This window comes from Salvelinus namaycush, chromosome 35 (assembly GCF_016432855.1).
Source record: "Salvelinus namaycush isolate Seneca chromosome 35, SaNama_1.0, whole genome shotgun sequence".
Classification (NCBI taxonomy): domain Eukaryota; kingdom Metazoa; phylum Chordata; class Actinopteri; order Salmoniformes; family Salmonidae; genus Salvelinus; species Salvelinus namaycush.
Window position 1 is genome coordinate 31992368 of NC_052341.1, and position 14618 is coordinate 32006985.

Sequence of the window (14618 nt, forward strand, 5' to 3'; positions counted from 1 at the left end):
TAACCAATGATATATCTGTTGGTGAGGCTGAGCCCTGCATGTCGGGATGCCAATCTATCATTCAATGCCAGGTCAGAGTAGAGATAGACAGCCTTTGATAACAATGGCTTTAGCTGTGCTAGATAAGGGAAGGGACAACATTGAACCATTGCAGGTCTGTGCTACAGTGACAGGTGTCCTGTGTGTCACTCCCCTCTGAGCCACAGGAAGTTATCTGCCTCGTCAATGTTGCCACAGCAACGTACAATTTTGATGAGATTCCCAGCAGGATGCAAAGTGTGTGTGTGCACATGTGTGGTGGTGGGTGGTTGTTTCTTGTGTGCGCAAGTGTGCGTGTGAACAACCTCTCTCACTGCAATGGTGTGTCAATGGGGTGCTTTCCTAGAAACCAGGACACACAACAACAACAACAGAATTGACACCTCAACGCCTCTATACGAAGGTCTGCCAGGCTTAAAGGAAGCAGTGCATATCATCAGGGCTTGATTCATTACAACGTAGAATTCTCGAAAGAAGTTTCACATGGTTATCATGTTACCTGATGTTCCCCTAAGAACTATGATTACATTCTGTTACTGTAACGTTATCCACTAGGTGTTATTGAAACGTTAACGGTACAGTAGACTGTTGTATTGTGCAGTGGAGTTGGAGTCCCACCTGATCACAGACCAGTTCCCACTTCTTCTCGTTGTCATATTGACAGAGGATCTTCACCTTGTCTGGAGGCAGATTCATGGAGTTCTACGGAGAAATGGAGAGAGAGAGAGAGAGAGACAGAGAGAGAGAGAGAGAGAGAGAGAGAGAGAGAGAGAGAGAGAGAGAGAGAGAGAGAGAGAGAGAGAGATGTTATAGGTACAAAGAGAGATACATTATCAATAGGTCTGAAAACAGTTTGATTCCATGTGGTGTTGATGAGAACGTTTGGCCATTAGGCCTTTAGGAAATGTCATGATTTGACTGGAGTTTGATAAGCAATGTTGGCAAATTATGTTATGTTGCAACAGGTTCCATTGGAGCAATTTTAATGAGTTAACTTGATGTGCGCACTTTAGATCCACTTCAAAACATAATGTATGATCTTAAAACCTTTTCTTACTGCAACTGAAAACTATAAACACAAATTGCTGGGTGACATTTAGCCTGCAGATATACTGTACACTGTGTGTACAAAACATTACCTTCCTAATATTGAGTTGCACCCCCTTTTGCCCTCAGAACTGGGCATCTCTGGGCATGGACTCTATAAGGTGTCGAAAGCGTTCCATAGGGACGCTGCCCATGTTGACTCTAACGCTTCCCACAGTTTTGCCAAGTTTGCTGGATGTCCTTTGGGTGGTGGACCATTCTTGATACACAAGGTAACCGCTGCGCCTGGCACCTACTAACATACCCGGTTCAAAGGCACTTAAATCTTTTGTCACCCTTTGAATGGCACACACACACACAATCCGTGTCTCAGTTGTCTCAAGACTTAAAAATCCTGCTCCCCTTCCTCTACACTGATTGAAGTGGATTTAACATCAATAAGGGATCATAGCTTTCACTGGGATTCACCTGGTCAGTCTATGTCATGGAAAGAACAGGTGTTCCTAATATTTTGTACACTCAGTGAAACTCCTGACCATATGAATAGGCCACGTGGATAGGCCACGTAGAATAGGCCATGTGAATAGGCCATATGAATAGGCCATGTGAATAGGCCATGTGAATAGGCCACGTGAATAGGCCATGTGATTAGGCCATGTGAATAAGCCATGTGAATAGGCCATGTGAATAGGCCACGCGAATAGGCCACGTGCTTAGGCCATGTGAATAAGCCATGTGAATAGGCCATGTGAATAGGCCACGTGAATAGGCCATGTGAATAGGCCATGTGAAAAGGCCACGTGCTTAGGCCATGTGAATAAGCCATGTGAATAGGCCATGTGAATAGGCCACGTGAATAGGCCATGTGAAAAGACAGGCACACAATGTCCCTTGAATGCACAGTGCAGCCAGTTGCTATGACAAACTCGTCAATAATGCATCAGTACCTCAATGATTTCATTAAGCGTCACTCAGCGACAGCAATCCTGTCCCTATACAGTCGCCTTCTTCATGGCCCCCATGACTCAGAGGTCAATTTCACTACCGACAGGTGACCCTAACTGCTGACAGATAGTATTCCTGTTACACCTGGGCGCCTTGGGCTGTTGCCACAACACCAGAGAGTGTATTGCTAAAGAGACTTTGTTATTGGTCTGACTGCATGTTTCAAGAGGGAGGTATGGAGAGACAGGGGAAGGGGAAAGAAAGGGGGAACAGGAAGAGAGAGACAGAGTATAGTGTAACGTAGGGGGACTAATCTGAAATACTCTGGTTCTTTGCATCAAGGAGTGGAGCAATGGAGTGATCAGGCCAGAAATTATGTGATTTATTTTGGTATTTACTCAGCAACTCGTCCTTGGACATGTCTTTGTTTCAGCAACATCAAGCGCTCTCAGAACAATATGGTTATTTCAAATACAGATTTAAAGCGTTCTTCTTCATGTAATATTCCACACCTAATCCCCACCTATATGTACATATCTACCTCAAATACTCCAGTATCCCTGCACATTGTACGTTTGGTATTGGCACTGAGTAAGAGGATCCCATAAATGAATGAAAAGGAAATATGTTTATACCTTGGGCCACAGCCTTAATTACAATGAGGCACATTGTAAAAATGAGGCACAGGCCTCAAAATGAGGCACAGGCCTCAAAATGAGGCACAGGCCAAGAGACAGTTCGAGACAGTTCCACAGTTCTACCCTGATACAATAGTTTACATCATTCTGACATAATCTCGTAAATTCTTTCACTCACACACTCTCAAAAAAGTTGCTGGAAAGATTGGTAGAGAGCTACAAATCAAATCGAATCAAATTGTATTTGTCACATGTGCCGATTACAACAGATGTTTCACCTTACAGTGAAATGCTTACTTAACCAACGATGCAGTTTTAAGAAAATACCCAAAAAATTCAAAGTAAAAAAAAGTACGAGATAAAAAAATAAAATAATTAAAGAGCAGCAGTAAATAACAATATCGAGGCTATATATGTGTCAATGTGCGGGGGCACCGGTGTCGAGGTATTTGAGATAATTATCTACATGCAGGTAGGGTTGTTAAAGTGGCTATACATAGATAATAACAGAGAGTAGCAGCAGCGTAGTGGGGGGGGGGGGGGGGGGGTGCAAATAGTCTGGGTAGCTATTTGACTAGATGTTCAGGAGTCTTATGGCTTGGGGGTAGAAGCTGTTTAGAAGCCTCTTGGACCTAGACTTGGCGCTCCGGTACCGCTTGCCGTGCGGTAGCAGAGAGAACAGTCTATGACTAGGGTGACTGGAGTTATTGACGATTTTCAGGGCCTTCCTCTGACACCGCCTGGTATAGAGGTCCTGGATGGCAGGAAGCTTGGCCCCGGTGATGTACTGGGCCGTACGCACTACCCTCTGTAGTGCCTTGCGGTCGGAGGCCGAGCAGTTGCCATACCAGGCAGTGATGCAACCCGTCAGGATGCTCTCGATGGTGCAGCTGTAAAATCTTTTGAGGATCTGAGGACCAATGACAACTATTTTCAGTCTCCTGAGGGGGAATAGGTTTTGTTGTGCCCTCTTCACGACTGTCTTGGTGTGCTTTGACCATGTTAGTTTGTTGTTGATATGGACGCCAAGGAACTTGATGCTCTCAACCTGCTCCACTACAGCCCCGTCGATGAGATTGGGGGCGTGCTCGGTCCTCTTTTTCCTGTAGTCCACAATCATCTTCTTTGTCTTGATCACGTTGAGGGAGAGGTTGTTGTTATTGCACCACATGGTCAGGTCTCTGACCTCCTCCCTATAGGCTGTCTCATCGTTGTCGGTGATCAGGCCTACCACTGTTGTGTCATCAGCAAACTTAATGATTGTGTTGGAGTTGTGCCTGGCTGTACAGTTATGAGTGAACAGGGAGTACAGGAGGGGACTGAGCACGCACCCCTGAGGGGCCCCTGTGTTGAGGATCAGTGTGGTGGATGTGTTGTTACCTACCCTTACCATCTGGGGGCGGACCGTCAGGAAGTCCAGGATCCAGTTTCAGAGGGAGCTGTTTAGTCCCAGTGTCCTTATCTTTGTGATGAGATTTGAGGGCACTATGGTGTTGAACGCTGAGCTGTAGTCAATGAATAGCATTCTCACATAGGTGTTCCTTTTGTCCAGGTGGGAAAGGACAGTGTGGAGTGCAATAGAGATTGCATCATCTGTGGATCTGTTGGTGCGGTATGCAAATTGGAGTGTGTCTAGGGTTTCTGGGATAATGGTGTTGATGTGAGCCATGACCAGCCTTTCAAAGCATTTCATGGCTACAGACATACTAAGTGCTACAGGTTGGTAGTCATTTATGCAGGTTACCTTAGTGTTCTTGGGCACAGGCACTATGGTGCTCTGATTGAAACATGTTGGTATTACAGACTCAGACAGGGAAAGGTTGAAAATGTCAGTGAAGACACTTGCCAGTTGGTCAGTGCGTGCTCGTAGTACACGTCCTGGTAATCCGTCTGGACCTGCAGCCTTGTGAATCTTGACCTGTTTAAAGGTCTTACTCACATCGGCTGAGGAGAGTGTGATCACACAGTCATCCGGAACAGTTGGTGCTCTCATGCATGTTTCAGTGTTACTTGCCTCGAAGCGAGCATAGAAGACCAGAGCTATTTAGCTCGTCTGGTGGGCTCATGTCACTGGGCAGCTCTCGGCTGTGCTTCCCTTTGTAGTCTGTAATAGTTTGCAAGCCCTGCCACACCTGACAAGCTTCGGAGCCGGTGTAGTATGATTCGATCTTAGTCTGTGTTGACGCTTTGCCTGTTTGATGGTTCTTCGTCGGAAGGCATAGCGGAATTTCTTATAAGCTTCCGGGTTAGAGTCCCACTCCTTGAAAGTGGCAGCTCTACCCTTTAGCTCAGTACGAATGTTGCCTGTAATCAATGGCTTTTGGGGTATGTACGTGCAGTCACTGTGGGGACGATGTCCTCGATGCAGTTATTGATAAAGCCAGTGACTGATGTGGTGCCATCGGAAGAATCCCGGAACATATTCCAGTCTGTGCTTGCCAAACAGTCCTGTAGTTTAGCATCTGCTTCATCTGACCACTTTTTTATAGACCGAGTCACTGGTGCTTCCTGCTTTAATGTTTGCTTGTAAGCAGGAATCAGGAGGATAGAGTTATGGTCAGATTTGCCAAATGGAGGGCGAGGGAGAGCTTTGTACGCGTCGCTGTGTGTGGAGTTGAGGTGGTCTAGAATTTTCCCCTCTGGTTGCACATTTAACATGTTGATAGAAATTCGGTAAAACTGATTTAAGTTGTATTCCTTATACTAGGAACGTATTCCTTACACTAGGAACGCCGCCTCTGGATGAGCTGTTTTCCTGTATGCTTATGGCGGAATACAGCTCATTTAGTGTGGTTTTAGTTCCAACCTCGCTCTGTGGTGGTATGTAGACAGCTACAAAGAATACAGATGAAAACTCTCTGGGTAAATAGTCACTGTGGGGACAGCATGCAGAAACGGTCTGCCTGTAAACGTTATTACATTGTTCACCATAATGAAGTATTCTGTATAAGTCCTGTTTTTCATGGTTTACTGTATGTAATGTTAGTAAAATATGAACATAGTGTATTATAATGTTCAACATTTTTACGTTAAAGATCTCTACATTGATAAGCAGATTGTAAGCCGACTTTTAGAATTAAGTCAGATGTGAAACAGTCTCCAATCTCACTGGTATTGAACCTCAAAAGCCATTCGTATGATTCACTGTTTTTATGTTTTTACTGCCTACAGTACAAAACAGCGGTCAGACAAAGTGAAAGACAACATAGCACCCATAGCACCCATAAAGGAATCATTGTTCATTGTGGTAGCATAGGTGCTCAACTATTTCATTTATTTGTATTTTTAAACAGTAGTTGAAACCGTAAACACGTTCTCCAACACATAACACATAAACTCTACTCTTGCATAAACATCCTATTTCATGCTACCTAGACTAAGCCTTTACCTTGCAGTCACAGCAGCAGGTGACCAGGAATAATACCACTACTACCTGAGGACTTCTAGCCTGTAACGGTCGTCTTTCGGTGAGAGAGTGGACCAAGGCGCAGCGGGTGATGAATACATAATGATTTATTAAAACAAGACGAAACACGATGAACACTTGAATAAACTATAAAACAACAAACGACGTTAAACAGACCTGAACATGAGAACTACATAAAGCGAAGAACGCACGAACAGGAAAAACGAATGAGACAGTACCGTGTGGTGCAACAAAACACAGACACAGCGACAATCACCCACAAACAAACAGTGAGAACAGCCTACCTTAATATGGTTCTCAATCAGAGGAAACGTCAAACACCTGCCTCTAATTGAGAACCATATCAGGCAACACATTAACCCAACATAGAAACACAGAACATAGACTACCCACCCCAACTCACGCCCTGACCAACTAAACACATACAAAAACAACAGAAAACAGGTCAGGAACGTGACATAGCCTGATCCCAGATCTGTTTGTGCTGTTAGTCACAATGACCATTCTAGTGGCCAAACAGATCTTGGACCAGGCTGGAATACTTTATCCTTCTCTGAGCAGAGCCAACAGATTGTTGTTGGTGAGGTTGGCATCTGCCATGAGAAGTTAAGTTATGTGCCTGGTAATGAATTGCAGACTGTCAGCAGAATATACAGTGGTGTCCTTGTCAGGCCAAAGTCTCTCACGGATTCTTTCCGACTCCCGACTTTACCTCTGGTGACAGTGAGAGTTATGAAGAGAGAGAGGCACAGCCGAGGGGATCCTTCACCCCAAGAAACACAAACACACATGCACGCAACCCACATACCTCCCCATATTCCTCATGTTCATTAACACACCCACACTGTCCTATATTATTGTTGGGCTTCCGGCTTCAGCTACCTGCCCTGCCCCAACCAAAACACCTCCCTCCTCACACACACATATGCAGGACATCCTTCTGCACTAATTATAACCCAACACAGCCCTGCCACCCGGTAAAACTGGGCTAGACGACAGGAGACTCCCACTTAAGGACAAAACATATTTATCTTTTTACCTCGCCAACCCACTCCTCCTCCTTCCCCTCTTCTTCCTCCCCCTCTTCTCATCCTCCTGTTGTCCCTGTAAGTTTCTGTAACTCTGTACAAACGTTGTCCCACCAGTGGAGAGGTATTGTTCTTCACAAGGTCACTCACAGTTAACTTTTTGGTAAGCCTCCAAAGCAACACATTTTCCTCTCAGAATTGCTACTTGTTTTGTTTAGATACAACGACTTGCTAGGGCTTCTCAGGAAAGTCTATGGTCTGTGGATACTTTGTAAATGCAATCTTAGTGGAACAACTCACATGACCAGTCAGACATAAGTTAATGCTGAAGGAGGCTAATGGCCTTTTGGTTTTTATGCATCCCAACAAATATTTTTTGTAACCACATCAGGTCGGTCAGTTAAAAGTTATTTGTGTCACGCACAGGGGTGTGAAAACTGATGCACAACTAATAGCGAACAGCATCCTAAATCAATGGTACAGCCAGTGCTCTGATAAATCAGGCTTGATAAGTTATGTTGGATCAATAAACTGGGATTAGAGTTGGCTGGTGGCTAGTCCTGTACAGGGACAGTCACAGGAGAAACCTACAGGAGTTTTACGGTAGTGTACATGCACAGAGAAGAAACCTACTGGAGTTTTACGGTAGTGTACATGCACAGAGGAGAAACCTACTGGAGTTTTACGGTAGTGTACATGCACAGAGAAGAAACCTACTGGAGTTTTACGGTAGTGTACATGCACAGAGGAGAAACCTACTGGAGTTGTACGGTAGTGTACATGCACAGAGAAGAAACCTACTGGAGTTGTACGGTAGTGTATATGCACAGAGGAGAAACATACTGGAGTTGTACGGTAGTGTATATGCACAGAGGAGAAACCTACTGGAGTTTTACAGTAGTGTACATGCACAGAGGAGAAACCTACTGGAGTTTTACGGTAGTGTAATGTGAGTGAGATGTGCATTTCAAAATCTGGAAAATACCCTGGTAATTCTCTGTAAAAAAAATAAAAAATGGTGCATACCGGTACTTAATACTGTAGGTCCATTTGTTACCGTTAAATTGGGCCACCTGTCTCTTTAGGAGCTCTATCTTCAAAGACAGTAGTGACGAGACAAACTACACTCATCCCATTTCAGATCCTATTGATTAGACCTCCCCCTTGCTCTCTTCCCTCACATATACAGTACACATACTCCTACACAAGGATACACAGAAACATACACAGCCATGCCTCATAAAGGTACCACTGCCAGTGACACACCCTCTTTGCTGTGTGATAAAGTAGATTGAATGTTACAGTTGGTTAGTTTTATTTACGTGCATATGGGTGGAGTGCAGGGGAACAAGGACAGCGTGCATTCATGCAGACTTTTGGGACAGCATGCGGTATAGAATCAAATTGCTCTCATTGTCATAACAAAGTAAATGTGGCACTCAGACATTAGGCTTCACTTCCAATTCCGTCATTCACTTTAAAAAGGCTTCTCAGCTCTAGATCCGTAACTCTCCAGGGACACTGTCTGTCTCGGCTATCAAGAGGCCTCAAGAAGTGTGGTTGAGGCTGCCATGTCAAGTAGCCTGGGAGCATGTCGCTTCCTTCTGTTGTAATTAAGCTGCCATGTTTAACAGAGGCCCACTCAGGGGGTAGGGCAGTTAGCTCCTATCCATCTCTGATTAACTTTGGGAGTTGGGGAAATTCATTTTGAGAGTTGGGGTAAGGCTAACAGTCAGTATGTGAGAGGCTAAATTCAGGCAAATGGGTTAACAGTACTACAGAGAGGGTGGAAAAGGTGACAGTGAGAATACCTGCATTGCGTGCTATTTGTTAAACTAATAGAACATTACTTTGACATACAGTATGTACAGTCTTTAGGGCATGGAAATTAATAAGCTGACAAGTCTTGTTGTGCTCAGTCTTGTTGTGCTGTACCTGGCAACCAAACAACCTTTAGGGGCTTTAGTGACAAAGGTCCTTTGTATGTGGTTCTGGATTTATACCTGGGTTGGCTCCCACCAATGTGGGGTCTGTGGAGCCATCTTGGCTCTCCGGCCTCAGTGGAGCAGAAACCAACATGGCCGTCAGTTTCTCAGAGGTACTCTATAATTTCATACAAGCATGTGTACACAAACATGTTCAAAGTAAATTCACACACTTTTGATCAAATCCAAACCCACATGTAAGCTGCATCCTAATGTTTTTATGCTCTCGTACAAAGACTGGCATGCATATACAGGAGCACACGTACACACGCGTAACGACAGTACGCAAATCCACAGATGCACATTTACACATCCAGCCGCATTGCACAGTGGGAAATATGCATAGTGGTATGCAAAGTACAGAGGAAAGACGCTCAATATAAATGTGAATAGGGAGAGGGAGGAGGGTTGAGCCAAGGCCTACCTTGGAGCACCTTGTTATTATCACCACCTAAATCACGCTGATCTCGGCGGTATAGATGCTAATCTGATTCAGCACTTAACACTATCGTCATTATGTGACAAACGGATTGTTCATGGAACATGAACCCAGACACGGCGTGAGCACACACACACACACACACACACACACACACACACACACACACACACACACACACACACACACAACCCTCCCACACACATCTCTACAGTGCCACCCTTGTGGGGGATTGACATCTGACACTCTGGTATAATTTAGTAGTCTGAGTCTCTAGTCTATTAACACTGGGACAGTCTGGCCCCTGGTGCAGACTGGGCCGTGATAGTTTTACAGCTGTACTTAAAGGGAAACTTCAGCGCTAGACACTATTTGGGGTGTTTTTCCAGTCTCCCTCCGTACCCTTACAAAAAAAGTTTGCCATTTTAAAACTGCTGTAAAAGTGCAGTGACTACAGTGGACTGTGGTATTTTGGATGCAGTAAGTGTAGAATAACTGCAGTGTGGGCCTCCCGAGTGTCGCAGCAGTCTGAGGTACTGCATAGCAGTGCTAGAGGCAACACTACAGACCCGGGTTCAATCCCGGGCTGTGTCACAACTGGCCGTGATTAGGGCGGCGCACAATTGGCCCAGCGTCGTCCGGGTTTGGGGAGGGTTTGGCCGGGTGGGCTTTACTTAGCTCATTGTGCTCTAGCGACTCCTTGTGGCAGGCCGGGCACCTGCAGGCTGACCTCGGTCTTCAGTTGAACAGTGTTTCCTCTGACACATTGGTGCGGCTGGCTTCCGGGTTATGCGGGCAGGCAGGTGTTAAGAAGTGTGGTTTGGCGGGTCATGTTTGGGAGGACACATGCCTCGAGGAAAATAATTGCGGGACCAGCAAGCTGCGGTGGCATCCTAGACCAGGAAGACCATGACTCAGGAAGAAACGAGTAAGCTGTTTAGCTAGCTCGCAAAATAAGCTCTCTTTTTACACAAGGCGGTGCTGTTTAGTACAGTACAATTTTGTTAAGCTGGCTATGTTTGCTAGACCTAGTCTTAACGTTATAGCTAACTAGCCTAGCTAACCTCAGTCCATCTCATCAGGAGCAAAACTGTTGAAATATTTAGATGATGATGATAAAGAGTAAAGGAAGGACTTTGGCTTTATGACTCATATTAGTCTTGGAGTAACTATACCTGTGTGTTGTAGCTAGCTAACATGTGACTGTCAGATGTCTCATATTATACATCATGCTTCTACAGTAGGAACACAGACACTACACAACGTTTTTTTATCTTTATCTCCCAGACAATACTAATTGGATACAAAAAAGTTGATGACGCTCAATAGATGTGAAGGGTCCCATAACAACCTCCACTTATATCAACGTGACTGCGAACACATCACTGCACCACCCAAACACACCATATGCAAGTATTTCCTTTTTTTTTTTTTAACTGTAGTATTTATCATAGGCGCTAGTAGTGTATTTTTACTCTACTCTATATGTCATACATTGCCATAACTGTTCCTGCATACTGCTGTGTAAACTCACCTTGGTCTCCAGATCAAATACAAGTTGTTCTGAACAAAAGCCATGTCTACTTAGTTGCTATATTGACAGACTAATCTACTGTTTTATTGAAACATGTTTACTTGCCAACAAATTAAAGTTGAAATGATACACCCACCCCCTGTATCATTTGTTTTAGCAGTAAGATTGTAGCTAGTTTATCAAAATGCAAAGGCATGAATGTCACAATGAAATGATCCAAAGGTTCAAGTCGACACTTTATTGGTTTCTTATGCAGCTGGAATCATTTGGTCACTTGTCAGTACACTTATACAACATATTATATAAAACACCATTAGAACTAGCCATATCTATACCACAATGCAGTTGTGAGCATACTAGGTATTCTATATTATACTACAATAACTCTGAATGTTCCAGGCAGGTTCCAGAATGCTCTTCAGCTGGTGCACCTCCTTCTTCTGTTGGATAATGGCAGCTGGTTTAGCGGGCTTTGGTGCTGTGGTGATGTTGGCAGAGATGTTAGGTTTAGGGAGCTGTGACTCTGGTTCCTTGTCGACAACCGTCTGGTCCTTTCTGCACTCCACAACCAGGTGGACAAGCCTCTCCCTGAATGAAGAGGTGGGTTCTAGGCTTGTACACTTTCTTCACCCACCCCCACTGTTTTGACCTCTTGCAGAAGATTTGTTAGTACTGCGAGTCTCCTGAAAAGACAAAGACTGATCATCTGTAAACAAAGAAGGGTCCTGTGTACTGGTGTGTGTTTTGTTACACTCAGAGACAATTTGGGTCATTGAGGTGGACTGTTAACAAAGACGTGAAAAGTTCAAGAAGGCTTGACTTGTAGACTTCTAGTCGTGTATTGTTGTGTATGGGCACCTACAGTTGTGCTGTTGAGTAGACAAGCACTGCCAACCATAGAGTGAATAGTCTAGAAAAGTATACTAACAGCCCCTATTCCCCATGCCAAAGAACTGACTGCAAGGATCACTTGGCTTGTAGACAGTTTAGTGTATTTGTGAATCTGTTTTCTCAAAAGGGTATTGTGCTTTTATAAATACCAGTGGCTGTCCTGGTTTGTTTCAGAGTCAGATGATGTTGAGCTTGAGCTTGTTCCCCGGCTGAAAGCTTTCATCCAAATAGTGCAGGCTCTGTACTACCAAAGCTGGTGTCAAGGTCCTTGTTATCAGCAGCGAGATTAGTCTGTAGGACACACAGTAGTCCGTGATTGGCCACATTTGACTGCTTCGTCACCATTAATACGCATTTCAACAAGGTACTACATCCACCCAGCCTCCTCATGTCAATAGATCATGCATACTAATCTTCACATACAATACCCATCCCCGACAGACACCAGTCAGCCACCCATACATAACAGCTCATTTTCTCCAATTTAGACTTCAACTAAGCCTACACAATACAGCGAAAACGACAGTACAAGTTGAAGCATAACGTTACTTGTAAACACACCAACTATGACAACAAGACACAGACCATATGTATGCCTAGCTCCAGTATATTTATTTGCTCATCATGGAGTTATGGAAATATTTAGCAAAGGTGACGTACAGTAGTTCCTGGTGCTGAGCCTGATGTTGATGCCGTGGCAGATGTTGATGGGATGGGACTCTAAATAGAACACATAGTCACGTTAGCCTCTGTGGTAGTTGGTTAGCTAGCTAGCTAGTGTTTAGATACAGTCCGGTAGGCTGTAGATAACAAAACCTAATGAAGCTAACATTAGCTTGCAAAGTTGCAAATCAAATCACATAGCAGCTGGCTAATTACATTGATTTGCTTTCGAATGTCTATACAGCGTATTATGAAAGCTAGCTAGCTAGATTTTGATTTAGATAAACAAAATGTAGTTCTCTACCTAGTTAGCTAGCTAACGTTAGCTACGTTACCTCAGCTTGATTTATTTTCTGCAGTGCTGATGTTGGCTGATTGGATGCCTTCGTCTTGGAAGTGAGGTGGAAAACGTATGGAATAGCATCACCTGGCAACCAGTTTCAAAATCCTCTGTCTGGAAGTGCTGGCTACAAACGCAGACATTTTGATATTTCTCCACGTCAACTGATGCGGTACTACGTCCTGAAATCGCTATGAATTCTGGATATCGTGGGAAATGTAGATGGCTCGTTTCTAAAGGTGAGATGCAGAAACACTCGTATTTGCGTGTGGTGAGAAAATTCTGGATTCTTATGGCACATACACTATGTTGTAAATTACTATTGTAGCTGGAAACGGCAGATTTATTATGGAATGTCTACATAGGCGTACAGAGGCCAGCAACAATCACTCCTGTGTTCCAATGGCACGTTGTGTAAGCTAATCCAAGTTTATCATTTTAAAAGGCAAATTGATCATTAGAAAACCCTTTTGCAATTATGTTAGCAGAGCTGAAAACTTTTTCTGATTAAAGAAGCAATAAAACTGGCCTTCTTTAGACTAGTTGAGTATCTGGAGCATCACAAAGACCTTTCTTCTGAAACTCATCAGTCTATTCTTGTTCTGAGAAATGAAGGCTATTCCATGCAAACAACTGCCAAGAAACTGAAGATCTGGTACAAAGCTGTGTACTACTCCCTTCACAGCACAGCACAAACTGGCTCTAACCAGAATAGAAAGAGGAGTGGGAGGCCCCGGTGCACAACTGAGCAAGAGAACAAGTACATTAGAGTGTCTAGTTTGAGAAACAGACGCCTCACAAGTCCTCAACTGGCGGCTTCATTAAATAGTACCCGCAAAACACCAGTCTCAATGTCAACAGTGAAGAGGCAACTCCAGGATGCTGGCCTTCTAGGCAGAGTTGCAAAGAAAAAGCCATATCTCAGACTGGCCAATAAAAAGAAAAGATTAAGATGGGCAAAAGAACACAGACACTGGACAGAGGAACTCTGCCTAGAAGGCTGGTTAGAGCCAGTTTGCACTGTTCTGTGAAGGAAGTAGTACACAGCGTTGTACGAGATCTTCAGTTTCTTGGCAATTTCTCACATGGAATAGCCTTCATTTCTCAGAACAAGAATAGACTGACGAGTGTCAGAAGAAAGTCTTTGTTTCTGGACATTTTGAGCCTGTAATCGAACCCACAAATGCTGATGCTCCAGATACTCAACTAGTCTCAAGAAGGCCAGTTTTATTGCTTCTTTAAATCAGAACAACAGTTTTCAGCTGTGCTAAGATAATTGCAAAAGGGTTTTCTAATGATCAATTAGCCTTTTAAAATGATAAACTTGGATTAGCTAACGTGCCATTAGAACACAGGAGTGATGGTTGCTGATAATGGGCCTCTGTACGCCTATGTAGACATTCCATTAAAAATCAGCCATTTCCAGCTACAATGGTCATTTACAACATTAACAATGTCTACACTGTATTTCTGATCAATTTGATGTTATTTTAATGGACAAAAACAAGGACATTTCTAAGTGACTCCAAACTTTTGAACAGTAGTGTATGATAAGTTAATAACATATTAATGGGCATATGTCGTGAAATCGAGCAGCGGTGACATTTCCCTTGAATGTTTTTCTCTGTAGCACAGATCGCCC

The 14618-nt window shown here is 43.9% G+C and overlaps 1 protein-coding gene and 1 long non-coding RNA gene across 2 annotated transcripts in view; both read right to left on the reverse strand.

Moving 5' to 3' along the window:
• Positions 1–735, reverse strand: part of LOC120029693 (formin-like protein 1) — a 36162-nt gene extending 35427 nt beyond the window's left edge. The window contains exon 1 of the mRNA XM_038974962.1: positions 658–735. Coding sequence (XP_038830890.1) covers positions 658–735 — 78 coding nt within the window. The remainder of the gene's footprint in view (positions 1–657) is intronic.
• Positions 736–11305: 10570 nt separating this feature from the next.
• LOC120029623 lies at positions 11306–13218 on the reverse strand. The gene is made up of 4 exons (XR_005473595.1): positions 12972–13218; positions 12634–12693; positions 12123–12264; positions 11306–11765 (listed from the first exon to the last, which is right to left on the reverse strand). It is a non-coding gene; the product is annotated as an uncharacterized LOC120029623 (long non-coding RNA).
• Positions 13219–14618: the final 1400 nt, after the last annotated feature.